General features: G+C 58.4%; 3 protein-coding genes across 9 annotated transcripts in view; 1 reads left to right on the forward strand and 2 right to left on the reverse strand.

Annotated features, from left to right (window-relative positions):
* Positions 1–4644, forward strand: part of FAM168A (family with sequence similarity 168 member A) — a 171314-nt gene extending 166670 nt beyond the window's left edge. For all 5 annotated transcript variants that reach the window (XM_084494652.1, XM_084494656.1, XM_084494653.1 and 2 more), the window contains 4 exons: positions 1140–1282; positions 2452–2626; positions 3714–3844; positions 4457–4644. In XM_084494652.1, coding sequence (XP_084350778.1) covers positions 1140–1282; positions 2452–2626; positions 3714–3826 — 431 coding nt within the window. In that variant the 3' untranslated portion in view covers positions 3827–3844; positions 4457–4644. The remainder of the gene's footprint in view (positions 1–1139; positions 1283–2451; positions 2627–3713; positions 3845–4456) is intronic.
* A 4805-nt stretch (positions 4645–9449) lies between these two features.
* RELT (RELT TNF receptor) lies at positions 9450–16120 on the reverse strand. Of its 3 annotated transcripts, none has more exons than XM_084506149.1 (11): positions 15989–16120; positions 12998–13222; positions 12353–12427; positions 12093–12244; positions 11897–11982; positions 11441–11656; positions 11141–11221; positions 10972–11053; positions 10618–10845; positions 10395–10530; positions 9450–10062 (listed from the first exon to the last, which is right to left on the reverse strand). In XM_084506149.1, exons 2-11 carry the CDS (start codon positions 13025–13027, stop codon positions 10015–10017), a joined length of 1134 nt encoding a protein of 377 aa, XP_084362275.1. In that variant the 5' UTR covers positions 13028–13222; positions 15989–16120; the 3' UTR covers positions 9450–10014. The 3 variants fall into 3 exon arrangements, with proteins under 3 accessions (XP_084362275.1, XP_084362274.1, XP_084362276.1); XM_084506148.1 differs by having other exon boundaries at positions 11441–11659; XM_084506150.1 differs by lacking the exon at positions 11141–11221 and having other exon boundaries at positions 11441–11659.
* Positions 16121–17002: 882 nt separating this feature from the next.
* The window catches only part of ARHGEF17 (Rho guanine nucleotide exchange factor 17), a 36557-nt gene continuing 26354 nt past the window's right edge, over positions 17003–27205 (reverse strand). The window contains 12 exon segments of the mRNA XM_084529465.1: positions 17003–17829; positions 20418–20660; positions 23121–23295; positions 23386–23534; positions 23816–23883; positions 23969–24055; positions 24144–24390; positions 24782–25032; positions 25112–25305; positions 25444–25517; positions 25610–25823; positions 27053–27171. Of these exon segments, the coding sequence (XP_084385591.1) occupies positions 17636–17829; positions 20418–20660; positions 23121–23295; positions 23386–23534; positions 23816–23883; positions 23969–24055; positions 24144–24390; positions 24782–25032; positions 25112–25305; positions 25444–25517; positions 25610–25823; positions 27053–27171 (2015 nt within the window). The 3' untranslated portion in view covers positions 17003–17635.

A 27205-nucleotide genomic window follows, 5' to 3' on the forward strand; every position in this document is an offset into this window, starting at 1 on the left:
CGAGGAGCCTCCAGTTCTGCGTGTTGGATGTGGAGAGAGGCTCTTGCTTGGGGAAGGCTTTGGAGCAATGCCCTGAAGGTGGTGACAGAAGGCTTTCCGAAGATGATTTCCCCACTCTGATGATGCTTTCCAGGGGCTGGCAGGGGCTGGTGATGCTCTCAGTGCTTCCTGGGGGCTGGCAGGGTCTTGGTGAGAGGCATCAGGAATCGGCCGCGTGGTGGAGGCCGCAACCGGGACCAAGCTGTTGGGTTCAGAGTCACCAACGGGGTCCCAGCCCCTCTGCTCCCTAATTAACACATTTCTCCCAATCTGCGGTCATCAGGAGGCAGCGAGAGGCTGTTTGGGAGCTCCTGGAAAGCTCCTCGTTATCTTCAAGCCCTTTCAGCGCTGGGCGGATAAAGCGGCGTTATTAGCGGCCTCCAAATCTCGTCCTTCGTTAATTGCTGCCCTGAACGCTGGTTGAGTCAATTAGTTCATTATCTTGGAGTGTTTAGACGTGTTATCGCTGTGCCGAGCCTTGACTTCTCCTCTCCATCCTGTGCAATCTTCGGGGCCTTTTTTCTCCCAGCCGTGGAATCTCCTAAGTCCAGGGAGGTCCCTTAAAAACCAGACAAGTATCTCCGATGTGCCCCAGAGCAGCGTGAGCCGATAACACCGAGTGCTCCTGGAAGGAAAATGTAACTCTGTAAGCCTGGGCAGCTCACAAATTGACATAAATTGTGCTAAAAAGCCCCAAAGGGACACCTCCAGCCATTGGGTGCCAGCCCAGTTGATGTGATTGTGTTGTCCTTTGTTTGGGATGGACACAAAGGTGGTGGAGCAGCACCTATTAAAATAAGGTGACCTCCGTAGACCCACCAATGACTCTTGGTGAGGACAACCCAGTCTGGAGAGCCCCACTGTGATCTCTGGGGCATGGGGAGAAGAAGGGGACACTTCTCTGAGTCAAGCAGCCCGGCTCGCCCCGAGCCACCCAGCCCGTAATTAAGGCAAAAGGGCATCATCGTTATTGTTTTAGCCCTATTAATTGAATCCCTATTAATTTAGCCCTATTAATTTAGCCCTATTTATTGAATCGGTTGTCTCAGCAGCTCAAAATCCTGCCCCTAACCCAGGCTGTTCGTGTCTCTCTGCTCCAGGGTACACTGCGGGGACTCCCTACAAGGTCCCACCGACCCAGAGCAACAACGCGCCCCCTCCCTACTCTCCGTCTCCGAACCCGTACCAAACGGCGATGTACCCCATCAGAAGTGCCTATCCCCAGCAGAACCTGTACACCCAGGTACGTGCCTTGCTCCTCGCCTCGGGTCCCGGGCAGCCGAGGATCCTACGGGGCCGTGGCCGTGGCCGGCAGCGACGTCCTTGAGGGATGGAGAGGTTGGGTTGGGATGAGCAGTGGGATCAGCGGGGTGACATCGCTGGGGATGGGGTGTGTTCCCCCAGAATTACACCCCTGGGAGTGGGGGCTGTTCCCCCAAAATCACACTGGGGCTCAAGCCTGGCTCTGTGTCCTAAATCAGCCCGGGTGACCCCCGGGTCCCCGTGCTTGTGGTGTCGCACTCGAGGTGCCTGCCACGTCCCGTAGAAGTGTGTCACCTTCTTGGTGACAGCATGACCTTCAGGCATGACCCAGATTTGTGACCTGGGATGAGCTTCCAGGGCCATCGTCCTGCTCTTTGTGCTGCCTCCACAGGGCAGTTGGCCCCCCAAAATCCCCCAAAACCTCCCGAAAATCCCCTTGCTGCCCCTTCCCGCTGCGGATCACGCGCTCCCCGGAGCAATCTGGCCCTGCAGCGTTTCCCTTCCTTTTTAATGCCAAATTCAACTCCTCCTGCAGCCACAAACTGATTTCTCCATGCCCGGCCGGGACTGGAGCATCTCCTTTTCCCTGTTTTGCTCCCTCCTTTGTTCTGATCCCTCTGATTTTTCCCTGTTGGTATCATGGGGACGCTGGCGCTGCCTGCCCCATGCATCTCTTGCCCTTGCCCCTCTCACATTTCAGGCAGCTCATTATTTAGGATGTGGGGCTTTCTCTGTTGGCTCCTTTATTTTGTTCCCATCCATCCTTTCCCCTTGTTTCTTCCACCATTTGCTCGTTTTGTCCACCAGCAGCCAAAGGATTTGGGGCTCAGACCCCGTTTCATCCCCCCAAACCACGCGCCATGGCTCGTCCCCTACCCGTGATGCTGATCCCCACCCCACTCCCACTGCAGGAAAAAAACAATAAAATGGTTGAAATGATCATTGGGGGAGCTCTGAAAGAGTCAGAGATTTACAAAACATGAACAGAGCAGGAAAATTTGTCCAAATTGCCTCTTTTATGGGGTTTGGTGCCGCCGTAGCTGCGTGCTGGTGGCGCCCGCTGGGCGCAGGGCTGCGTTTGCCCCTCTGTAAACCCCGCCTGGTGCCGGGTGCCAAAAAAACCTCCCTGCTTTCCTTCTTCTTGAGCAGGGAGCTTACTACACCCAGCCGGTGTACGCGGCGCAGCCTCACGTCATCCATCACACCACCGTGGTGCAGCCCAACAGCATCCCGTCGGCGATCTACCCGGCCCCCGTGGCTGCGCCCAGGACCAACGGCGTGGCCATGGGCATGGTCGCGGGGACCACCATGGCCATGTCGGCAGGTAAGAGGCTCCCCCACGGTCCCACAAGGTCAGAGATCGTGGCTCAGGTGGGACAAACCCCAAAAATGACCCATGCAGGAGGTTTTCCTGGCCGTGGGCAGCGGTGCTGCCTGCCCCCAGGGGACCGCAGCGAGGCGAGCGCGTCCTACGACACCCCCAGGGAAGCACGGGGCAGCTTTGCCTCATGGTTTGCTGCTCCTTTGCAGGCAAAACACAATTAATTTGCACCAAATCTTGATACCACTCCCATTTTTGGGGTAGCACAGGAGACCTTCCTTCCATTTGGCCCCCACTTGCATCCTGGAATACATTATTCTTCCCTCTGTTCCCTGAATAGAGAAATAACCGAGCTCGTCTCCAAATACTGCTGCATTTCTGTCCTCAAGCTCCTTTGCTGAGATCCTTTCAAGGTCCTTCTGCACAAATGGACAAAGTTAACCTTGGTTTGTGCATCGTTGCTGAGCCCTGAGTGCCTCATGCGTGGGGTTACTTAAATCCAGGCACAAACGTGATTAATTGAGAGCGCATCAAGCACGGATATGGGGTGTGATAGTTTTTTTTTTTTCCCAAAGCCTCTATTTCTCTCAACAATTCTCGGCGTTGTGCATTGAATGGTGCAAAGAAAGGCGTTATTCACCCTTCTGCATCTGCAGGAGCTGTGAAACAGGACTCGGCTGAGGGAACCACTCCGAGAGAGATTTATTGGTGCTTGTGCCGAGAAGTGGGAGATGCAATTCGTGCGTGGAGGATGCTTTAAAGTTTCAAGTAGCCCGTTACGCCTAAAACGGGGAAGTTTGGGGCTGTGTTCGCCCTCCTTGTGTCTGCTGTGCAAATTCTCCCCTAAAATCTTGATGTACATCAACACAGAAGGGGCTGGCACCAGGCTCTCTGCCCCGTGGCTAGCAGAGGACGCTCGTGGTGCATCCTGAGGCACCAGGAACATTTATTTTTTTAAAATAAAACCAGGGCAGGGGGTGAGCAGCAGCACCCAGGGGTGCCCCCAGCCCCAGCCAGGCTGTGGCTTTGGCTCCGAAGCTGTGAAATGGCCATCACACGAAGAATTCCTCTTTTTTTTTTCCCCTTCCAGGAACCTTGTTGACCACCCCACAACACACCGCAATCGGAGCACATCCAGTTTCCGTGCCAACGTACAGGGCTCAAGGAACCCCCACGTACAGCTACGTACCTCCACACTGGTAAACCCACCGGCCAAGTCATGTAAGTGCCACACGAGAGCTTCCCCTGCTCTGTCCCCATACAGAGCTGGCCCTATAACAGGGCACCGAGGGCCCTGGCACGACCCCGTGCGTCCCAGGAGGGTCTTGGCTGCATTTCCAGCCCTCTTTTGCTGGATGCTCCAGCTGCTGGAGAAGGGATGGAGAAGGAATCCTCCTTGCCTTCATGCTGGGAAGTTTGGGATGCTCTCACATCACGGAGCAGAGCTTTCCCTGCTGAAATGTGTCGGGAGAAGTCCCCTTTTCCTGCCTCTTTGGTACCAGCCAGGCTGCCTGTGGGTTGGCGTGGTCCTTGGGGGTCCCCAAAATCAGAGCACCGGTGATGGGGACGCAGAGCAGGTCCCTCCTATCCCATGGGTCACCCTACATCACTCCATGCTCCTCACATAACATCAGAGAAACCCATCCCACGACAAATTGCCCGGTGAAATTAGATGGCCACGAGCTTCAAGCTCTCTGCTGGTGCCCCGACGCTTTCTCAGCTCCCTCCACACCCCAAAAAAACCTCCTGCAGCGCGAGCCAAGGTTGGAGCCCGACCTCGCTTGGCCTCCTCGGTGCCCCCAACCCTTCCGTGATGTCTCTGCTCTCTTCCAGATCCAGAGTCAGACATCGTATGCAACTCCACAAGTCTTACATCGGGGCTGCGGCCGCCGGACTGCAGCACCTCGTCTGTTTGCGAGAACAAAAGAAAACAAAAAAAAAAAAAGGAAAAAAACAAAAAAAAAGTGCAAGGGTCACTTTATGCATTCTTTAGTGGTTTTTGTAAAAGCTGCTTTTTCTAATCTTCTGCCTCTTTTTTTTTTTTTTTTTGTTTTGTTTTCCCCCCTCCCCCGACCCCCATCAGTCGTGTAACACACATCCTGACACGGAGCAATAGTAAAGGTCTCTCTTTGGTCCCGTCGTCTGCAAGCTCAGCATATTTCACTCAGATCCCCCCCCCCCGTTTCTCATTCTTTGGGGTTCTTTCCGTGTTTTTTTTTTTTCTCCATTTCTTTCCCTTGTTGTTGTGGTTGACAGGAGCCTAGGTTTTCCTTTTGCCTAGTACGAGTGGTTTGGTGTTCAGGGTACGACGTGAAAAGCACAGCGCGGGTAAGGCAGGCTTGTTCCCATTCGCTCGGGGTTTTTTTTTTTTTTTTGGGGGGGATGTTTTTAGTTGGAGAACATTAAATTATTTAATCTTCCGTAACACGTTACAGGAAAATTGGTGTCTTCCAGGTAGCTGTCGTGATAGATCCTAACGCCTGCTCTGCGGTGAGGTGCTGAGCTCGCCCTCCTCGCTTGTAGGACGTAGGAGGACCGCTCGCCAGCGGGTCTGCTGTGACAAAAAGGGGCAAAAAAAGTGTTTTGTGGCACGGGAAAGGGCAGCCAGAACCCCCCAGGATCCTTCTGGGCATGGTGAGAGGTTCCCCAGCCCCTTCTCAGCCCCGCTGGAGGTTGGGGAATGGGAGCGCGGAGCCCAGCGGTTTGGGGACGGAGGCTGGCTGGTGAGGGGGTGCCCCCTACCCCATTTTTTTTTGGGTTACGGACGAGGTTGGAGGAGAAATGCTCCTCCAAGTGGTGAAGATCCAGCCAGAGGTGAGGGGCTCGTGGATGCTGTGAGGATTGGGGCTGTTTCTGGGCACTTTTGGCTCGCCCATGGGCGCAAAGAGGAGCGGCACGGTCGGTGGCACCCCACTCGCCGGGCTTCCCCGAGGTGCCCGAGGGCTCAGGGGGCTGTCTCGAGGGCATTCCCGCTTGCAGACAACACCATTTGTAAATTCTCAGCAAAAACTAGATTTTTCTTCCTTTTTCCTAAAGGGAAAAAAAAAAAAAGATTTTGGATTTTTCCCTCCAGCGTGCCAAAATATTCGCGCTCGCCCCGCGGCACGCGTGCGAGTCCCGCAGCCCCCGGGCTCTGCGATGCTTCTGGAGCCCTCTGACAGCTCCAGCCCCTCGGTGGGAAGTGTCCCTGTGGTTTTTGAGCCTTGAAAAGCACCAAAATGTTCCTGCTGTGTGCTCTGCGTGGCCTCACCGAGGTCCCCAAGGTGTCCTAGAGGCCAGAGCGGGGGTTTTGGGGTCTTTTGGGGGTTTTGAGCCCTGCCCGGCGTGGTGTCCGTGCCAGGGGCTGTCTGTGAGTGCTGTGAGGCTGTGAGATGAACTCGTTAAGCAAATTAACAGCCCTAAAACCATGGCTGGTGGTGCCCAGGGCCGCTCTGGGGCCAGGCAGGCACCACTGCCTCGGTTCCCAGCCCCGAATCAGGGGGTGATGCTGGGCTTTGGGGTGCAAGGAGGAAAAACGCTCAGTTTGGGGAGGAAAGTGCCAGAAATGGTGCAGAGCTGGTGGTTACGGAGTCTCCGCCTCGCTGGTGGGATCTGATGAGGTTTGGGTATGTTTTTTTTGTTGTTTTAATTCCTTCCCCTGGCTCAATGGCACCCGCGGAGGGCGAGGAGCCAAAACCTTTCCTGCCCGTGGGGGCGAGAGGCTTGGGCGAGCCCTTTTGGCAGCCAAATTTTGGTGTTTTGGTGGCAGAAGGGTTTCCATCATGGGTTTTGAAGGATTTCTAGCCCAAACCCAGCGCTCTGCCACCTTTGCAGGCACCCACGGGGAGAACCGGAGCTGCGGGGGACCCCGGAGAGGCCAAATTTTGGGGTGGGGGCTCGCTTCTGGGGCTCTGCCTTTTCCTCTGCCCATACCCACGGTGAGAAAAAGGTGCCCAGGAGGTGGCCGCCGTGCTGCTGTCCCCACCAAAGCCACCTCGGAGGTGGTGGGGAGAGAGCAAGACCTTGCTAACCGGGCTGGCCTCGCAAGGGGAGGTGACGTTTTTGGGGACGCAGCATTTTGGATGGGAACAGAGAGGCCAGGAAGGAGGAAACCTCCGAATCTTGGAGGAGGTGAAGGCTGGGGAGGTGGCAGGGAGGTGACACCGGTGGGGGGACAAGCGTCGTGTCCCACCAGAGCTCCTCTGCCCTCGCTTTTATGGGAGGAAATCCAGGCAGGAGGATGAGGTTTAACGGGCAAGAGGGGTTAAAATCCCCTTAGAGGTGATGGAGCCACTTTTCCAGAGGGCAAAACTCTGGGAAAAAGGAAAGTTTTGCCATGAAAATCCCTTCCCAGCCACGGTTAGGACCGGGACCCCCAGCCCCATGCCACCCTGGCTGAGGCTGACGAACCCAAATAACCCAGTAAAGCTTCGGTGTGGTTGGAAATTTGTAATTTCAGCGCTTTTTACCCTTTTGTGTTCTTTTAAGTTTCTGTTCTGGTCTGGTTTCACGGCAGACATTTGCTGTAGAGGCGAGGAGCGCGGCGGGCGAAGCGATGCCGGCTGCTTTTGGGGGCTGGGGGCTCTGCTTCTGGCTTGGGGAACACGACCGGGACCCCCAAACCCAGCCCCTAGCGAGGAATTTGGCCCCGAGGAATTCCCCTTAGCGAGGAATTTCCCCCCTGGAGGAATTTGACCCCCGTGGCACGGGGTTGAGGAGCCCAGATCTCGCCCGGAGAGCGAAAATCCTCGCGTTCGGGGCTTTGTTTTTGAAGCTAAAATCCAACCAGCTGCAGATAGCAATAAGAGCCGTGGGGTACCTGTAAATCCACTTTTTTTTTCCTTTCTTCTCCTTTTTTTTTGTTGTTGTTAAACTGCTCTTTCCAGTCCGAGTGAGGGCTGTGGCTCCTTCCCCTCCCTGCACCCCTGGCTTTTGGCTGCGAGCGCCCAGCACCGACTGTCCCCAGTGTGCTCCCTTCCCTTCCCTTCCCTTCCCTTCCCTTCCCTTCCCTTCCCTTCCCTTCCCTTCCCTTCCCTTCCCTTCCCTTCCCTTCCCTTCCCTTCCCTTCCCTTCCCTTCCCTTCCCTTCCCTTCCCTTCCCTTCCCTTCCCTTCCCTTCCCTTCCCTTCCCTTCCCTTCCCTTCCCTTCCCTTCCCTTCCCTTCCCTTCCCCAACCCAACCCAACCCAACCCAACCCAACCCAACCCAACCCAACCCAACCCAACCCAACCCAACCCAACCCAACCCAACCCAACCCAACCCAACCCAACCCAACCCAACGTTTCTCGGCTGTGCCCTCGCGACTCTTTCCCGTGGGGAAAACAGGCAAACAAAGCCTGGTAAGGAGCCCGGGAGGCAGGAGAGCTTTGGCACGGCGTGCCACAGACTGACCCTTACAAATCGTTGGGTTTGGGGGATTTTTCACCCCAAAAAAGCAGCAAAAAACGTGGTCTGATGACCGCTTTTACTGGCCAGGCTGTAGGAAAAACCCCGATCGACCCACAGCATCCCATCCCTTGGTGCAGGGCGAACGGCAGGAGCCACGGGGACAGCGGTCGGCAGGGCTGGGGGGCCACTGGGCTGCATTGAGGAGGGGGAAAAGGGGTGTGGGGGCATCACACAGACCCCAAATCCTCCCCGTCCCACAGCACGGAGCCGCCGAAACCCAACCCGCGCGCCCCGTCCGTCTCTCTCCATCGGCGTTTTAATTCCTTTCGACCAACAGCACGGCTCGGATCAGCTCGTTTTTAGCTGTTATTGGAACTCTTAAGCAAAAAAAAGATTAAAAAATATTAAAAAAAAAAAAGAAATAAAGATGTCTTCCAATCAGTCTCCCAGGTGTGTAGGGAACACGGCCTCGAACCGACGCGCTGGAGAGCCCCACGGCCGCGGCTTGTGAATATAAAAGTGTAAATCTGGCTTTTTCGGTTGTTTTTTTTTTTTGTTATTATTATTATTTTTTTTTCTCTGTTCCCTTTACGTCCCGAAGATCAGTCCGTGATCTCCCTGACGGGTTTCAGCCAAGAGTTTGTAACTGTACGATATTTACTGTAAGATGTAGAACATTCGATAACTATTAAAAAATGTTTCCAAAAAAAAACCCAAAAAACCCACAAAAATCACCCAAAACACGACGACGCAGCCCGTGGGGGGTTGGTGCTTGGTGTTTTTTTTGGGGCCGTGATGGGGTCCTGCAGGGCCCCACACCACAAATGTGCTCTGGGGGGGGTGCGGGGGGGCTGAAGGGTGCTGATTAGGACCCCTGGTCCTAATACAGCCTCGCCACCCCGATGTTTTGGGGTTTCGGATGGTGCCCAGCCTTGGTTGGGCGCACAGTGGGATTTGTGCCGTGCCCCGGGGGACCAGCATGGGCTGAGATGCTGAGCACTGGGTTTTGGAGAGATATCAGCTCGTGGTGACCCCAAAAAGGTCTGGTTTCAAACTGGGATGTCCCCAAAAAGGTCTTGTTTCCAACTGGGATGTCCCCAGTGTCCTCCCAAAGCCACCTCCTTCACCCTGGAGGTGCCACCCCTCCAGCCCAGGTCACCAAAACCCTCTCCGTAGGGGTCCCTATGCGGTGGCTTCGCCAAAATCATGGTTTGGAGAGCAGAATGGGACCTCCCTGCTGGGTCCCTGCCACCTTGCTGACACCCATGGGTGTCACCGTCCCCCTGAGGCCACCTCCAGGCCAGGTGCCATTTGGAGAGGACAAGGGACCGGGCACATCTCCAGGTGACACAGGATTGTGCCCCCCTTGGGATCACGTCACTGAGTCCCCCCCCAGGTCCTGCCTTAACCCCAAGGAGGAAATAAGAATAAAAAAAAAAAAACAAAGAAACATCAAAGCCTAGGTTCCTGCCCCAAAACGGAGCACGTTTATTAACGTCATTTCCAGGAACAAACCCGGGAGGCTTCAAATAAAAAAAAAATATTTAAGAAACCACGACACGAAGGGCTGGGTAAATAAATACAGGGAAAAAAAGGGGCAATACTGCCCCAAAACGGGGTGCTGGGGAGTGCCAGCGCTGGTGCCAAGCCTGCTGTCGGCAGTGAGGCTGGGGACAGGGAGGGGACACGGTCCCCTGCGTGACCGGGGGGGGGGTGTCCCCAGTGTGAGTGACTTCGTTTCCAGGAATTAACCAAAAGAGGGTTTAAAAAATTAAAATAAAATTAAGAATCCATCACCCGACGGCCATAAAGGGCCCGGGTGGGGTGAGCGAGGCGGTGCTGAGCCCCGGCGAGCCGCGGTCGTCGTGGTGCCACCAAGCTGGGGACATCCATAGGGAGGGGGGGGGGACACCACGGTGGCACCCCCTTCTTTGGCTGCCGTCACCCCAGGCGGTGCTGGGTCACCCTGCGGGGTGCTGAGCCCCTCACCCTGCAGCAGGGACGATTTGGGGACCCCCGGGGGCGTCACATGGCGAGGGTGCTGTCCCCAAGCCTGGCTTCCGAGGGGCTGCCCTGAGGGGGGGGCAAAGGGGACCGTGGTCACGGGGGGGGTGACATCCATCCCATCCCATCCCGCTGCGCTTGGTCCCCATCGCCCAGCACCTCCCAGCCCGTGAGCCCCTTCCGAAAAAAACCCTGTTAGGTCTGGAAAAATAAATCCCAAAAAGTTTGCGCCCCGCCGGAGAGCCCCGAAAGCGCCGGGCAAGGCTGAGAGCTGCCCTCAGTAGGCTTCAGAGTGAACAGCCTGGCGCAACACCACGCCGTTTCCCCCAGGAAAAAAAAAAACAAAAGCAGAAGGGCACCAAAATCCCAGCCCCTCCCGGAGCCCCGTGCCCCCCCCTCACCTCGGGGTGGCTCTCGGTGCTCTTCAGCCACGACGGCCTCGTCCCGCTGCCAGCGGGGAGGGGACCCCGGGATGGGTCACCCCCCGTCCCCGCTGTCGTGCCGGGCTTCTGCTCGGGGATACGGGACACCCGAAACCTGCAGGGGGACACCCCGTGAGCACCGGGGGGGGGACACACACAATGGGGACCCCCCCACATCCCCGTGCGCCCACCCCGTGCTCACCTTCCGACGGAGAGGATGGTGATCTCGCCGGGGCGGCCGGCCTTGGCCCCGGGTTTGGTGGCCTTGGTGGCATTAGTGGGGGACGGCAGCACCTGGGGCCACTTCTTTTGGCTGCAACGGGTGCAGGGGGGGTCCGAGGGGGGGTCCGATTTGGGGGCCGGGCCGTGCACCGTGTGCAGGTGCTGCTGGTGCCGGCACGCGGGGGGAAACTGAGGCAGGAGGTGCAGCCTGCAGGGGGGGACAGGAGATGCCAGGTACATGGAGGAGGGCTCAGTGGGGTTGGGGGGGCTCAGTAGGACCACGAAGGGCTCAGTAGGATCGGGGAGGGGCTCAGTAGGGTTTTGGGGGGCTCACTTATAGGCAGGTTTGCAGCCCGGTGCCATGAGCTGCGCGTTGTGATGCTCCTTCAGCAGCTCCTCCAGCGCCACGGCGTTTTCTGCGGGAGGGGGGACAGCAAAGGGTCACCTCGGTGCCCCAAACCCTTCCCCAGCTATTTGGGGACCCCCCCGTCCCCCCTGGAGACCTTTCTTCTCCGTGATCAGGCGCACCAGGACCCCGATGGTGTCCTCGTTGGCGTCCTCGATCTGGTAGACGGAGCTGGGACCTGGAGGCACACGGAGGGGGCTCGGTGGCACGCTGGCCACGGGGACAATTTGGGGACCAAAAGCCACGGGGATGGGCTCGAGCAGCGTGAACTGGCTTGGGGGTGACCCCAACTCAACCACGTCCTGATCTGGGACCATTTTGGGGCCCAAACCCACCCCACAACGGGCTTGGGGCGCAGCAGCACCCCAACCCCGGGGCGCACGGGACCGGGGCTCACCGGTGCCGACCCCGGGCTCGGGCTCCTTGTGCGCGGTGCAGTGGTAGCCCTTCTTCTTCAGCAGGTTGCAGACGAGGATGCCCAGCAAACCCATGGCACAGAAGATGGGCACGATGGCCAGCACGGCCGACTGCGCCGCTGCCGCCTCCTCCGGCCGAGCCTCCCTCGTGCCGTTGCTCCCCCGCGGTGCCGCCGCGCTCCGGGCTCGCCGCCGGCCTGCTGGAAGCACCAGGAGCATTTTTTTTTTTTTGGCAAAGCTCCCCCACCCATGCCACAAGCAGGAGCGTCCTCAGCTGCCGCCGGGTGGGCAGGATGTCACCCACAGCCCCCAGGTGGCAGCGAGGTGGGGTAGGGGACGGCGCGCACCCATCCTGCCCGCGCTCCAGCACAGCCTCACGACGCAGCAAAGCTGAAATCTCCCAGCCCGAGCACCCGACGGTGCCACCCTGCACCCACCTGGGCACCCCGGGGTGCTGGGGGGGGCGGCGGAGCAGGGCAGGCACCGGCCCCGGGGCTCCCTCTCGCCATCAGGGCTGTAAAACCTGCGGGGTGCAGCGTGATGGTCAGGGCTGGGGACGGAGCGGGTTCACACAAACCCCCCCAAAACCCCAAAAAACAGCACCCTAAGGAGCAAACCCCGCTGAGGGCTCACCCGTGCACGCAGCCTCCGCAGAGGGTGTCGGTTGCTGCCGTCCCTGGTGCCAGGAGGAGGCGGCTGGTGGCGTGGCAGCGGGTGTGCGGGGCGCACGGCACGTCCCCCGGGGAGAAAGCACCGGGGGGGCACGGGCGGCACGAGCCGCACGCCTGCAGGGGTGGAAAAGGAGGTGAGGGATGGATGGAGCCCACACGGTGGCCGTGCCACGGTCGGCTCCTGCCTGGTGGGATGGAGATGCTGCTTTTTGTGCCTCTTACCCCGATGGGTTCCTCCCCGGGTGGGCATCGCGGCGCCCCGCAGCCTGCGGTCACTGCGCCGGGGCCGCTCAGCACCTGTGGGAGAAGCAGGGATGGGTGCTGAGCCCATCGCAAGCACCGTGGTGGATGCAAAGGTGTCGTGGAGGCAGGATTGATGCAAAGCTGTGGCACGCACCGTGCCGCCAGCAAGGGGGTGGGTGCGTGCGGCGCAGCAGGTGCCAACCCCACGCTCCCAAAATGCTGGGTGCAACCCCGACGCCGGGGCCGTGGTGGATGCAGACCCATCGGGAACAACGTGCCAGGCACCAGCCATCCCATAATATACACCGCAGCTTGATGCAAACCCCTTGCAGGTGACGGGGTGGATGCAAACCCACCAGAAGCAAAGCACTGCAGTGAGCGCAAACCAGGAGGAAAAATAAAATAAAAATAAAACTCCCCAACCCCAACTGGGCATCCCTGGCACGGGCACGGGGGCAGGGTGGCTGTCCCAAAGCTGTCCCTGGCCCTATTGGTGCACGGGGGTTATTTTGGGATCACCCCAAGCACCCTGGGGTATTTCCACCGTCCCCAAGTGCCCTGGGCTGACCCCTCTCAGCCCTGGGAGAGGTGGGCAGCAGGGGACAGGGACAAGGCCATACTCACCCCCAGGACGGTGACGAGCCACCAGCACATCCCACTGCTCCTTGCCAGGGGACACCTGCAGGGAAACGGGGCCAGGAACCCCCCTGCTCCGCACCACGGGGATGGGAAGGGGACGGGGACCCCCCCCTTCTCCCCTAATTCCTGCCCTGGGGACAGCGAGGGCTCATCGTCTGGGTGCTTTTACACGAGCACCCCCTTTGGCAGCAGTTCTAGGAAGCAATCCAGCTGAAAAAAATAAAAAAAAATAATACAAGAAACAGTAAAAGGAACAGAAGAAGGGTATGGCACAGCCGGGGTGCTCCCCGGCCCCGTTTACTGCAGCAGGGCAGCTTTGGGGTTATTTCCCAAACCCTAAAGTTTCCCTCATAATAGAGCAAAACACCCTCAAGACTGGGAAAAAAATAAGTCCCAAACCCAAAAACCCCACACATTTTGCAGGAGCCCCTTTTGGGCGCAGCTGAAGCCCGGCCTTTAGTGACTCAGCACCCAAAGAAATCCCAATTTTAGCTTAAAAAGCCCCAAAACCCAGCCAGCACTCGCACCTCCCACCCCTTTCAGCGCCGCTAACACAACCTGCTCCTGCTCGAACCCCCCCGGGAGCCCTGTGTGCCCCCCTCCAAGCCCCCCGCTCCCTTCCTGTGGGGGAAAATTTGGCAAATTTGGGCAAATTTGCCCAATTCAACCGCAGACAAAATCAGATCGGGGGCACCCTGATCCACGCGCTCCCTGCAGCCTCAATGCATTTAATTAAAGGCAAATAATTAAAAGGCAACTGGAAGTTTTGCCAGGAATGGGGCAAAAAAAGCCTTGGAGAGCACCCAGGCGCCCCGGTGTTCGCTCCAAAAATCCCAAATCTGGGCTCACAAGTTGGCAAAACAACGTGCCCATGGTGGCGCCCTCCGCACCCCATTTGCTGCTGGATCCTCAAGGTTTGGGCAAGAAGAAATTGCCAAAAACCACCAGTTTTACAGGGTCAGAGCTTTATTTTTGCAAGGCATCGGCTTGGCACCGAGGGATGTTTCTGCCTGCAGTGCCACGAAGCAGGGAAGGGATTTGGGGACCCAGAGACACCCCAAATCCCCCCGGGCACCAGGGCCATCACCCCACAGCCCTCAAATTCTGCAGGTTTTCAGCTTCAGCTTTCGCAAAGGGTGCTAAATTTCAATATAATTATCCATAATAAATCAATTAACAAAATAATCCACAGGAAATAAATGAAGATGGGGTGGGGGAGTGGGGACAGCCCCTCTAAAACCCGCCCCCGAAGTGCTGGGGGTGCTGCTGCTGAAGGGGTCATTGTGTGCCGAGGGGGGGATTGGCACCGTAATGAGTAATTAGTGCCCAGCAGTAATTAGTAATTAGCCACCTGGGATGCAGCTGGTGCGGCAGGAGCCGTGTCAGGGTGTCCCAGTGCCTCCCAGTAGCTCCCAGTCTGTGGGGGAGCAGTGACCCAGTGGGGGCAAAACGGAGCCTGGAGAGGGGGAGGTGGCTCCCCAAACCCCCCCAAAGCATCCCCAAACCCACAGCCTCATCCCCATCACCCCTCCCTTACAAAAGACCCCAAAATCGACCTTCCCAGCCCCAAAACTTGCCGGTAGGGTTCTCCAGCCCCCCCGAATTTGGGCAGCTGCCCCCCCTATATGGGAAGGGAGAGGGAAATCCCGCGGCAGCACAGGGTGCTGCAATGCAGATCCTCGTGCAGGGCACCCCGAGGTGACTCCTCACCCGCCGTGAAGCCCTAAAATCCTCCGGGGAGGCGGCGTTTGGGGCTCTGACAGCTCAGGATTTTGGGATGGGAGATGTTTAAATCCCTTTGGGGGTTTTGCTGAGGTTCCTCCACCCCCAGGGAAGGATTTGGGGTGGAGAGGATGAGCAGATCCGAGCACCGCTGCGGGCACCCATGGGTGCGCACCCCCCATCCCAGCCCTGCTTGCACCGAGGTTCCCCCGGCCCCCGTAGGGATTTTGGGGAGCACCCAATGGTGAGCAGAGCCCGCACATCCCAGGACACAAACTTGAAGGGTTTTGGGGTAAGGGGCGCGCTGTGAAAAGGGTTAACGGCTCCAGTGGGGCCAGCCCCAGGCGGAGGACACTGGTCCCAGTACGTGCTTCGTACTGGGGATGGACGCTGCCCTGGGATGCTCGAGCTACGGGGGAGGGATAAAGTTTGAGGACCGGGGCTCTGCCTGCTCCCAGCCCCCAAAAACCCCAAAATAAAAAAGTGGAAACCAAACCTCCAGCCTCACCAGCACCAAACTCAGAAGCTTTTTGGGGAAAAGCTGACCTCTGCTCACCCCATATCCCCCCAGCACAGGTGGGCAGCAGTTTTGGGGCCAGCAGCCCCCCATAACGAAACAAATCCTTTATTCCTGCCCCCCCCTTAACCCAAAGGTGCCCACAGGGATTTGGGGCAGGGTTTCCCCTCCCCATGGGTTTCAGCCGAGCGAAAAAAAAAGGAACTGTGCAGAAACCCTTTGGGAACACGCTTGGCAGCACAAGGGGGGATTTTTGGGCCCCCATTTTTGGGATTTTCCACCTCCATCCAAAAAAAGATTATATAAAAAAAGAAGAAAAGCCCAAATCCCACAGTTCCTACCCATTTTCCCAGCCGGTTACCGCAGAGTTTCTCATAACCTACTTTCCCCCCTCCTCTTCTGCCCTATATTCCTGCTGCAGATGAAGCCGGGGGGGGGGGGCTCCAGCCCACTTTGGGGGCAAGAGGGGGGCAATCAATACACCCCCCACCCCCTTTACAATTACTTTTTTTCTCTTTTTTTTCCTTTTTTCCCCGCTTTTCCAAGAAGCACAGCACACCGAACCAGCCCCCAAAAACAAGCATCCCCCCCCAAAACCCCCCAAAATCCCCTCCTCGCCCCCCCGGGGGGGGGAAATTCCCCCTTTACAACCCCAACCCGAGCCCCCCCGCCCCAGAAACCCCCCCCAAAATACCCACGGGGGGGGGGGGGCGGGGGGGGGGCAGAGGGACACTCACCTGTGTCCCCCCCCCTCATGGGGGGTGACACCGGGGGGGTGGCACCGGGGGGGATCCCGTCGGGGCCGCCCCGTCGCAGGCGGCGCCCCCGCGGCCGCTGCTTTATGAATGGAGCCGGCGGCGCGCGCCGGGGCCCCCCCCCCGGCCCCGTCCCCTTTCCTGACGTCACAATGCGGGGGCTCCCCCCTCTTTGTGACGTCAGCGCCCCGCCCCGAGGATCCCCCCCCCCCCCCCCGCCCTTTCCCACGGGCAGCGCCGCCTGGCGGGGGAGGGGGAGTGGGATCGTGGGGGGGGGGATTTTGGGGTAAAAAATAGGGGAAAAAGTAAAATCGGGGTGGGCGGAGACCCCACGGGGCAGAGGATTTGAAGAAAATTGAGGTTTTTTAAATGATTTTTGCCCCCAATTTTTATTTTTTTTTTTGGGGGGGGGCTGCGGGGACACCCATGGGTGCTGGGCCCCATTGAGCCCCCAAATCCTGGCCCCTTCCCCAGGGGTGACACCCCTTGGCCCGGCGGTTTGGGGTTTTCTTCCTCCCACCGGAGTCTTCATCGCTGCCGGCCCTGAGGGGCTTTGGGAACCCCCCCCCGGGGGGGTCCCCATTTTCACCCCATCCCAAGGACGAGCCCGTGACCATTATAGGTGGCAGAGTCCCCATAGGGCACAGCAGGGAGTTTTGGGGTCCTCGGTGGGCAACGGGGACCAAGAAGTTACAAAACCCCATAGGAAATGTGGAGAGGGGGCAGAAAAAAATACGTATTTTTTCCCTTCCCCTCCATGATTCCCTCCCCAAAAAGCCCCAGCGTGTCCCCAGAGTGTCCCCAGCACATTTATGGGGTCCAGCAGTGATTTGGGGACCTTTTCACCCACATCCCAGCAGGTTCTCAGCATCCGGATCCCCCATTCTTGGGGGGAAAAACCTGCTCTGAACCCCAAAATCGCCTTTTCTGCCCCCATTGTGCACTCCAGCTCCTCTTCCCATTTCTGCGCAACCCCCCCCCAAATAAATAGGGCTATTTCTATATATAATATATATATATATTTAAAACAAACGAACAAACAAACAGAGCTATCTGGGTGCTGGCGATGGAGCGAGCGGGTTAGCGGGAGGCCCGGGGGGGCCACACAGTCCCTGGGGCGGTCCCGGAATAAGTGGGGAGGGGGTCACCGCCGTGCAGCAGCCCCCCCCATTTTTATTTTTTATTTATTTTTATTTTTTTTTAACCCCCCCCCCCAAAGCAGGCACACACAAAACCCGGGGAGAACGAAGCAGGGCGCCGCTGCCCTCCTGCCATCCATCCCCCGGGGATGCTCGTTAAAGGCTTCGTTAGCTCCTTCCCAAGCAACGAGGTGCCCCCCCCCCTCCCCAAAAAAATAAAGCAGCGCCCCGTGGTGGGGGGAGGCAGCTGGGGGGGGGGTCCGTCCATCCATCCATCCATTCCCCCCCCAACCACCAGAGCACACAGAGAGCAGCCGGGCTGGAGAGATGAGACGTGCTGGGGGCAGGGGAGGTGGTCCTTGAGAGGAGGAGGAGGAGGAGGAAGAGGGGGGGGGGTGGTGGTCCTTTGGGTGGGCGATTTGGGGGAGAGGGGGGGGTCCCCAGGGTGGCTGGGTGGGTGGCTGGCTGGAGGGGGGGGGTCCCCAGCCCCTCACACCCGCCAGAGGAGGAGGTGGTTGGTGCTGTCGTCGCGGCCCACGGTCTCGCTGCTGCTGGTCAGGCGGAAATCCTCGTAGCCGTCGCCGCCGCTGATCACCAGCATCTTGGCTTTGGGCAGGGCCAGGCTGGGGGCGCGGGGGCGAGCGGGGTCCCCCCGGGGTTCGGAGTCGCTCGGCTGCTCGGGGCCTAGGGGTTGGAGGGGGGGGGGGGGCACAGAGTGGTGGGAGGGGGGCCTCTGGTTGTAATGAGCCCCTCCTGCCTCGTAAATAGCCCCTCCTATCTCATCTAGCCCCTCCCACTGAGGTTAGCCACGCCCACTTTGATTAGCCCCTCCCACCTCGATTAGCCCCTCCCACCCCAATTAGCACCTCCCACTCCAAATAGCTACCCTGGCCCCAATTAGCCCCTCCCACTTCAAGTAGCCCCTCCCACTCCCATGTAGCCCCTCCCACTCCCATATAGCCCTTCCCACCCCAATTAGCGCCACCCATTTCCATTTAGCCCCTCCCACCCAATTAGTCCCTCCCACCCCAATTAGCCCCTCCCACTCCCATGTTGCCCCTCCCACCCCAAATAGCCCCTCCCACCTCAATTATCCCCTCCCACTCCCAACTATCCCCTCCCACCCCAAATAGCCCCTCCTATCCCCATGTAGCTCCTCCCACCCCAATTACCCTCTCCCATCCCAATTAGCATCTCCCATTTCCATGTAGCCCCTCCCACCGCACTGTAGCCCCTCCCACCCCAATCAGCCCCTCCCACTCCCATGTAGCTCCTCCCACCCCAAACAGTCCCTCCCACCCCAATTAGCACCACCCATTTCCATGTAGCCCCTCCCACTCCCATGTAGCCCCCCCCACTCCCAATTAGCCCCTCCCACCCCAATTAGCCCCTCCCACCCAATTAGCCCCTCCCACTCAAATAGCTCCTCCCACCCCAAATAGCCCCTCCTATCCCCATGTAGCTCCTCCCACCCCAAATAGCCCCTCCTATCCCCATGTAGCTCCTCCCACCCCAATCAGCCCCTCCCACTCCCATGTAGCCCACCCCAACCAAATTAGCACATTCCGTCCTAATTAGTCCCTCCCACTCCCATGTGGCCCCTCCCATCCCAAATAGCCCCTCCCACCACAATTAGCACCTCCTGCTCCCATGTAGCCCCTCCTACCCCATGTAGCCCCTCCCACCTCAATTAGCCCCTCCCACTCCAATTAGCACCTCTCACCCCAATTAGCGCCAGCCATTTCCATGTAGCCCCTCCCACCCCAAATAGCTCCCCGCCCCAATTATCCCCTCCCACCTCAATTATCCCCTCCCACTCCCAATAGCCCCTCCCACCCAAATAGCTCCTCCCACTTCCAATAGCCCCTCCCACTCATTTAGCCCCTCCCCTTGCAATAGCTCCTCCCACTGCACATTAACCCCTCCCCTTACCCATAGTCCCGCCCACCCCTGTAGCCCCGCCCACTCATTTAGCCCCTCCCACTTTTAATCCCCACCCCATCCAACCCCACCCACACTCTATAACCCCGCCCACCCCTTTAACCTGCCTACCCCTAGCCCCGCCCACTCCAATTAGCACTGCCCACCCCTTTCCCACAAGCCCCTCCCCTTACCCAAAGCCCCGCCCACCGTAGCCCCTCCCTCCCTTTAAGCCCCGCCCCCTCCCATTATTCCCACCCATCCCTTTCACCCTGCCCCGTTAGCCACGCCCTTACTCAAAGCCCCACCCACTCCCTTTAGCCCCGCCCACCCCATTAAGCCCCTCCCACCCCCTTTACCCCATCCCACTCGCTTTAGCCCCTCCTACCCCATCAAGCCCCACCCACCCACTTTAGCCCCACCCACCCCATTAAACCCCTCCCACTCCCCCTAGCCCCAACCACTTCATTTAACCCCTCCCACCCCTCTAACCCCTCCCACTCCCTTTAGCCCCACCCACCCTTTAACCCCTCCCACCCCCTTAACCCCTCCCACCCCCTTAACCCCACCCACTCCCTTTAACCCCACCCACCCCATTAAGCTCCACCCACCCCTTTAGTCCCTCCCACCACCCCATTAACCCCACCCTCTCCTTTAGCCCCTCCCACCACACCTTTAACCTCTCTAGCTCCACTCCCTCTAGCCCCACCCACACAGTTAAACCCCTCCCACCCCCTTTAGCCCCACCCACCCCTTTAGCCCCACCCACCCTTTAACCCCTCCCACCACTCTAACCCCTCCCAGTCCCTTTAGCCCCACCCATCCCTTCCATCCCTTTAGCCCCACCCACCCTCTTTAACCCCTCCCACTCCCTCTAGCCCCACCCACACCATTAATCCCCGCCCACCCCCTTTAGCCCCACCCACCCTTTAACCCCACCCACCCCATTTAAGCCCCACCCATCCCATTAAGCCACGCCCACCCCTTTAACGCCTCCCACCACCCCTTTAACCCCACCCACCCCCTTAAGCCCCTCCCACCACCCCATAACCCCTCCCACCTCTTTTAACCCCACCCACACCCTTTAACCCCACCCACCCCATTAAGCCCCACCCACCCTTTAACCCCACCCACCCCATTAAGCCCCACCCACCCCTTTAACCCCACCCACCCCATTAAGCCCCGCCCACCCTTTAACCCCACCCACCCCTTTAACCCCTCCCACCCTTTAACCCCACCCACCCCATTAAGCCCCACCCACTCCCTTTAACCCCTCCCACCCCTTAACCCCACCCACCCCTTAACCCCACCCACCCCTTAACCCCTCCCACCCCCATTTAACCCTTTCCTACCCTCCTGCCCGGGCAGCGGGAAGAGGAGGTCGAAGCCGTCGGGCAGGGGGATGGCGGCCAGGAAGCGGACGTGCCCCGTATGGCCCTGAGCCAACCCCACCAGCACCGGGGCCGCCTTGGCCGGCAGCGCCAGCGTCAGCACCACGCCGGCGCTCGTCCCGATCCACAGCAGCTCCTTGCAGGCCAGCAGCGCCGTGATGCGCAGGCACGCCGCCTTGTGCTGCCGGATGATGGCATCCGAGCCTGCGGGCGGGATGCACCGTCAGCGTTGGCCCCCCACCCCACAAAAAAAAAAAAACTCAGCCCGCCCCGCGCAACCCCCATTTGGCGGCTCCCCGCATGGTTTTGCGTGGGATTTTGCACTTGTTGCATGGTTTCTGCATGGCATTTTGCAGCACCCGCTCTATTTCCATACAGGGTTTGCAGATACCCAGAGGTGGTGCATTGCTGCATTGCATTTTGCAGCACCCACTCTGTTTCTGCATGGCATTTTGCAGTTACTGCATGATTTCTGCAAGGCATTTTGCAGCACCAGCTCTATTTCCATACAGGGTTTGCAGATATCCAGGTGTGGTGCATTGCTGCATGGCATTCTGCAGCTCCCTGCCTGGTTTTGCATGGCATTTTGTACTTGTTGCACGGTTTCTGCAAGGTATTTCGCAGCACTCGCTCTGTTTCTGCATGGGGTTTACAGGTACCCAGGGGTGGTGCGTTGCTGCATTGCATTTTGCAGCACCCACTCTGTTTCTGCACGACGTTTTGCAGTTGCTGCCTGATTTCTGCAAGGTATTTTGCAGCACCCACTCTATTTCCATACAGGATTTGCAGATATCCAGGTGTGATGCATTGCTGCATGGCATTGGGCAGTTCTCTGCCTGGTTTTGTGCAGCATTTTGCAGTTGCTGCCTGATTTCTGCAAGGCATTTTGCAGCACCCGCTCTATTTCTGCACAGGGTTTGTAGATACTCAGGGGTGGTGCATTGCTGCACAGGATTATGGAGCTGCCCGCCTGCTTTTGCATTGCATTTTGCAGCACCTGCTCTATTTCTGCATGACATTTTGCAGCTGTCCAGGTGTGGTGAATTGCTGCATGGCATTTCGAAGCTCCCTGCCTGGTTTTGCATGGCATTTTGCACTTGCTGCCTGATTTCTGCACGGCATTTTGCAGCACCTGCTTTATTTCTGCATAGGGTTTGCAGATACCCAGGGGTGGTGCATTGCTGCATAGGATTTTGCAGCACCCACTCTATTTCTGCACGGCATTTTGCAGTCGCTGCCTGTTTTCTGCAAGGCATTTTTGCAGCACCAGCTCTATTTCCATACAGGGTTTGCAGATATCCAGGTGTGGTGCATTGCTGCATGGCATTTTGCAGCTCCCTGCCTGGTTTTGCATGGCATTTTGTACTTGTTGCACGGTTTCTGCAAGGTATTTCGCAGCACCCGCTCTGTTTCTGCATGGGGTTTACAGGTACCCAGGGGTGGTGCGTTGCTGCACTGCATTTTGCAGCACCCAGTCAATTTCTTCATGCCATTTTGCAACCATCCAGGTGTTGTGCTATTGCTGCATGGCATTTTGTAGCTGCCCATCTGGTTTTGCATGGCATTTTGCAGCAGCTGACTGATTTCTTCATGGCATTTCCCAGCACCCACTCTATTTCTGCATGGCATTTTGCAGCTGCTTTCTGATTTCTGCAAGGCATTTTGCAGCACCCACTCTATTTCTGCACAGGGTTTGCAGACACCCAGGAGTGGTGCTATTGCTGCATGGGATTATGGAGCCACCTGCCTGGTTTACGCATGGCATTTTGGAGTTGCTGCTTGATTTCTGTGCAGCATTTTGCAGCAATTGCTTGATTTCTGCACGGCATTTTGCAGCTACTGCATGATTTCTGCATGGCATTTCGCCGCACCCACTCTATTTCTGCATCGTGTTTTACAGCAACTGCTATTTCTGCATGGTATTTCACAGCACCCACTCTATTTCTGCATGACATTTTGCAGCCATCCAGGTGTTGTGCTATTGTTGCATGAGATTTTGTAGTTGCTTTCTGATTTCTGCATGGCATTTCACAGCAACTGCTATTTCTGCATGGGGTTTTGCAGCCACACAGGGATTGCCCTATTCCTGCATGGGGTTTTTCAACTACTTCACTATTACTGCATGGGATTTTGCAACTGCATCCCGATTTCTGCATGAGGTTTTGGTACTGATATGTTATTTCTGCATGGAATCATGCCACCACCCAGGCATTCTGCTCTTGCTTTTTAGGATTTTTTTATCTGCTACCCTATTTTTTCTGTGGAACCTTGCAGCAACTGCTTTATTTCTGCATGGGGTTTTGCAGCTACCCAGGGATTGCCCTATTTCCACTTGAACTTTTGCAACCATTACGCTATTCTGCATGGGATTTTGGAGCTGCATCCTCATTCTGAGGATTTCTGCAGCTGCTTTGGGGTTGCCCTATCTGTGCTTAGGATGCTTTCGCATCCGCTGCCTTATTCCTGCGTGGGATTTTCCAGCTGCCCAGGGGCTGCAAAATGCAGAAGCTGAACTCATTGGGTTCGGTCCCTGAAGCTGGCTGAGGATATTGATGCATTTCGCAGCAGCAGACGCTCCGGGGAGGAGCGCGTTTTTAAGAGAGGCGATGCGCATGGAACAGAAAATGGGAAAAACACCTGGAAACAGAGATTTTGGGGGCTTACCAGCCAGCATCTTGTGCACGGGGGGGGTGACGTCCGCCTCGGCCAGCTGCTCGTAGCTGGTGGCGTGGTAGAGGCGCACCTGGGCGCTGCCCTGCAGCGCGACCCAGACGCCAGGACCGGCGCTCACCATGCAGGTCACGCTGCGGCCGCTGTCCTGCCCCACGTGGAGCGTGTGCTGTGGGGGACAGAGCCACACCGATGCCACCTGGAGCCTCTGGGGACCGTCCCCAGCCCCCCCTGGCTCGGGGTGTCGTCCTTGTCCTACCTCCTGCACCAGCGTGGCCGTGTTGAGGACGATGACCCGGTTCTGGCAGCCGCACCACAGCTTCCCTGCCACCGCCACCATCTTCGTGATGGGGCTCCCCGGGGAGCCCAGGGACAGGGATTTGGAGTTTTGGGGGTCCCAGAAGCGACCTGTAAGGACAGTGGGAAACGGGGAGGGTTTATAAAGCACCAAATCCCCAGCTTGAGCTGGTTAGGGGGGAAGAGGTGGCTGGAAACGTCCTTGTGGGATGCTGATGGATCCCCATTTATAGGGCAGGTGGTGTCCTTAGGGGGACACAATTGGCAGGGCCCATGTGCTGTGAATTTGGGGTTGCATCCCTCAAGGGATAGCCCTCCCTGGGGACACAGAGGAGCTGCAGGAACCCAGAGCATCCCCTGCTGGGACCCAACAGCCCCAAATCCAGCCTCACCTGCCTCCCGCTGGTACGCGATGAGCTCCCCGTTGGCCAAGGACACAAAAACTTGGTTATCGAGGTATCTGCGGGAAGAGACCAGCTTTGAGAGATGCTGCCGGGCCGCCCCAAACCCATCCCAGGGGTCCTAAAAGCCTCCTGCCCGCTTACAAGATGCACATGACGGAGGCGGCGTGCTGCATCTTCATGCTGTTCTTCCTGTTGCGGATGTTATCCGAGGACTGGTACACGTGGATGCTGCGGAGACGAGGCAGAAGGACGGCGTTGAGGCTCCCCTAAAACCCGGGGGAGCCTCAATCGAGGTCCCTCCTCGCCGGGCACGCACCAACCGTCCTCGGTGCCCAGCCACATGGAGCTCTGGTAGGCTTCGGGGTCGAGGCTCAGCAGGTCCTCGAGGCTGCCGCGGGTGAAGGAGCCACGGCTGGAGCGCCGCAGGGCTCGGCCGTCCGTGGGGCTCTCGCCGTGCCGGCTCTGGCCAAAAGTGGTGGCGAGGGGGAGGAAACCAGGCTCCTGCTCCTCCTCCGAGCTCGTCGTCTCCGCCGCCGCCTCCTTGCAGCTCGGGATTTCCTCGTCTGGAAGGGGCGAGGAGGAAGGGTTGGGTGGTGAACACCCAGCGATGGCCACGGGGATGGGGAGGAGAGCACGGGACGTTGCGCCCCGGGCTGTTGTGGCAGTGTGGGGAAGGAGGGGTGGATGCTGACCCCAAAACACACCAGAATTTACCCAAAACGGGGGACAAGCTGCTGCCCCAACAGCATCACAGGCTCCAAATTAGGACATCCCTATCTCTTTTCCCAGGGCTTCTTCAGCTTAAAAGGCAATGGGAACCCCCTTTTTTTTTTTGCGATGTGCAACAAACGCAAGGCAGAGTGGGGACTGACTGCTGGGACAACCAGCGCTGCCCATCGTTTTGGGGCAAACCAATGTATTTTCCTTAATTAGGGGCCAGCGGGGGCGACTCACTGCCGAAGCTGGAGGAGATGGTGGAGTGGCTGGCCTGGCTCTGCAGCGTGCCCGAGGGGCTGGGCGAGGACTCGTCGTCCGTGTCGTCGCTGTCGAAGGGCACCAGCTCCCTGTGGGCGCTGTCGACGGGCTCGGAGAGCTCCAGCGATGAGCCCGAGATGGAGATGTGCAGGCACGGCTGCGGCCCCGAATCCTCCAACTGCGCCGGGGCCGGCTCCGAGGACGGGCTGGCCACGGGCTCGGCGCGTTCCCTGCCGCAGGGACAGCCACAGCTCCAGCACCGGGACGCGGTGACGCCGGTGCCGAGGGCGCACGGTGCCGGTGCCGTACCTGTAGGCTCGCTTGAGGCCGGGCACGGAGGCGATGCAGAGGATCCTGGCCGAGCAGACGGCGATGCACGCCTCGACGGTGGGCTCCTTGCGGATGCTGAGCAGGCAGACCTGCCCCACGTAGCCGTCGCTGTTGCACACCCAGACCTCGTGGGCGTTCTCTGGGCTGCTGTGGCTGGGAGAAGCACAAGAAAACTGCAAGGGGGCAAAAGACAAGGAGAGGTCACTTGGGAAAGGCAGCAGCAAGGCGGCGGCAAGCTGGCATCCCCATGGTCAAGGGGGATGCTTAAAGAAATCCTCCCGGGGGGGTCCGGGAAGGGCAGGAGGACCAACCTGCATCCCGCTCCTTGTCTTCATGATGGGGATAGCCTTGAGGAACTCCGGGTCCAGGCAGTTTTTGCTGGAAGCTGGGAAAATAGGGTGAGAAGGAGGTGGTTCTGCCAACGTCGGGCATGGTGCTGAGCCCATTTGGGCGTCCCACCCCGCGTCCCGGCGTTACCCAGCTTCTTCTTGGCGTCCTCGAAGGCTTGCTCGAAGCCGAGCCGCGCGTCGGGGTTGGGGAACTCAAAGATGAAGGACTCGGTGCCGTCGGCCTTGGCAGCGCTGAGCTCCACTTTGTTGGGGGGGAAGGCCATGCTGAAGGACAGGGACTGCTTCTCCGCCAGCTCCCGGTGGATGGCGGCCATCAGGTCCTTGATCACGTCGTCCAGGCTCTGGGCAGGGGGACGATGGTGTCAGGATCCAGCGGGGCCACCCCAGCCGTGCGCCCACGTCGCATCCTGAGCATCCTCTGCAGGGCTGGTGGCAGCTGGGTCCTTTGACCATGGCCACCAGCCCTCCCAAAATCATTTAACCATGACAACAGCCCTCCCAAGGTCTTTTGACCACAGTCAAGGTGCTTTGACCGTGGCCACCAGCCCTCCTAAGGTCCTTTGACCATGGCCACCAGGCCTCCCAAGGTCCTTTGACCAGTCAAGGTGCCTTGACCACAGCCACCAGCCCTCCCAAAGTCATTTGACCACGGTCAACAGCCCTCCTGAAGTCCTTTGACCATGGCCACCAGCCCTCCTAAGATCTTCTGACCACAGCCACCAGCCCTCCCAAGGTCCTTTGACCAGTCAAGGTCCTTTGACCATAGCCACCAGCCCTCCCAAGGTCCTTTGACCGTGGCCACCAGTCCTCCCAAAGTCATTTGACCACGACAACAGCCCTCCCAAGGTCCTTTGACCACAATCAAGGTCCTTTGACCACGGCCACCAGCCCTCCTAAGGTTCTTTGACCATAACAACAGCCCTCCCAAGGTCCTTACACCAGTCAAGGTCCATTGACCATGGCCACCAGCCCTCCCAAAGTCCTTTGACCATGGTCAACAGCCCTCCCAAGGTCCTTTGACCAGTCAAAGTCCTTTGACCAAAGCCACCAAACCTCCCAAAGTCCTTTGGCCACGACAACAGCCCTCCCAAGGTCCATTGACCATGGCCAACAGCCCTCAAAAGGTCCATTGACCACAGTCAACAGCTCTCCCAAGGTTCTTTGACCACAGTCAAGATGCTTTGACCACAGCCACCAGCCCTCCCAAGGTCCTTTGACCAGTCAAGGTCCTTTGACCATGACAACAGCCCTCCTAAGGTTCATTGACCATAGCCACCAGCCCTCCCAAGGTCCTTTGACCACAACAACAGCCCTCCCAAGGTCCATTGACCATGGCCACCAACCTTCCCAAGGTCCTTTGACCAGTCAAGGTGCTTTGACCACAGTCACTAGCCCTCCCAAAGTCATTTGACCACGGTCAACAGCCCTCCCAAGGTCCTTTGACCAGTCAAGGTCCTTTGACCATAGCCACCAGCCCTCCCAAGGTCCTTTGACCATGGCCACCACCCCTCCAGGGGACATCCCAGTGGGTCCCATGGGGGACACCACCACTGTGGCACCGTCCCCGTACCTGGTGGGGGAAGCTGAGGGTCTCCGACAGCTTGCTGACTTGCCCCAGCGTGTTGAGATCCTCGTCCAGGCGGCTGATGCTCTTCTGGATGCTCTCCCGGTTGGTGGCTTGCGAGGCACCTGCATGAGGACATGGCCACACGGCATTAACCCC

The sequence above is a fragment of the Aythya ferina genome, assembly GCF_964211825.1.
Source record: "Aythya ferina genome assembly, chromosome: 1".
Classification (NCBI taxonomy): Eukaryota; Metazoa; Chordata; class Aves; order Anseriformes; family Anatidae; genus Aythya; species Aythya ferina.

Bases quoted from the DNA above. Each gene is read 5' to 3' on its own strand.
- RELT (XM_084506148.1), bottom strand. From the start codon at position 13,027: ATGTGCTGGTGGCTCGTCACCGTCCTGGGG. The intron at 12,245-12,352 runs GTAAGAGGCACA...CCACCCCTGCAG, and splicing joins CCGGGGAGGAACCCATCGGG to GCGTGCGGCTCGTGCCGCCC. The intron at 11,054-11,140 runs GTCTCCAGGGGG...CCCCTCCCGCAG, and splicing joins CCTGATCACGGAGAAGAAAG to AAAACGCCGTGGCGCTGGAG.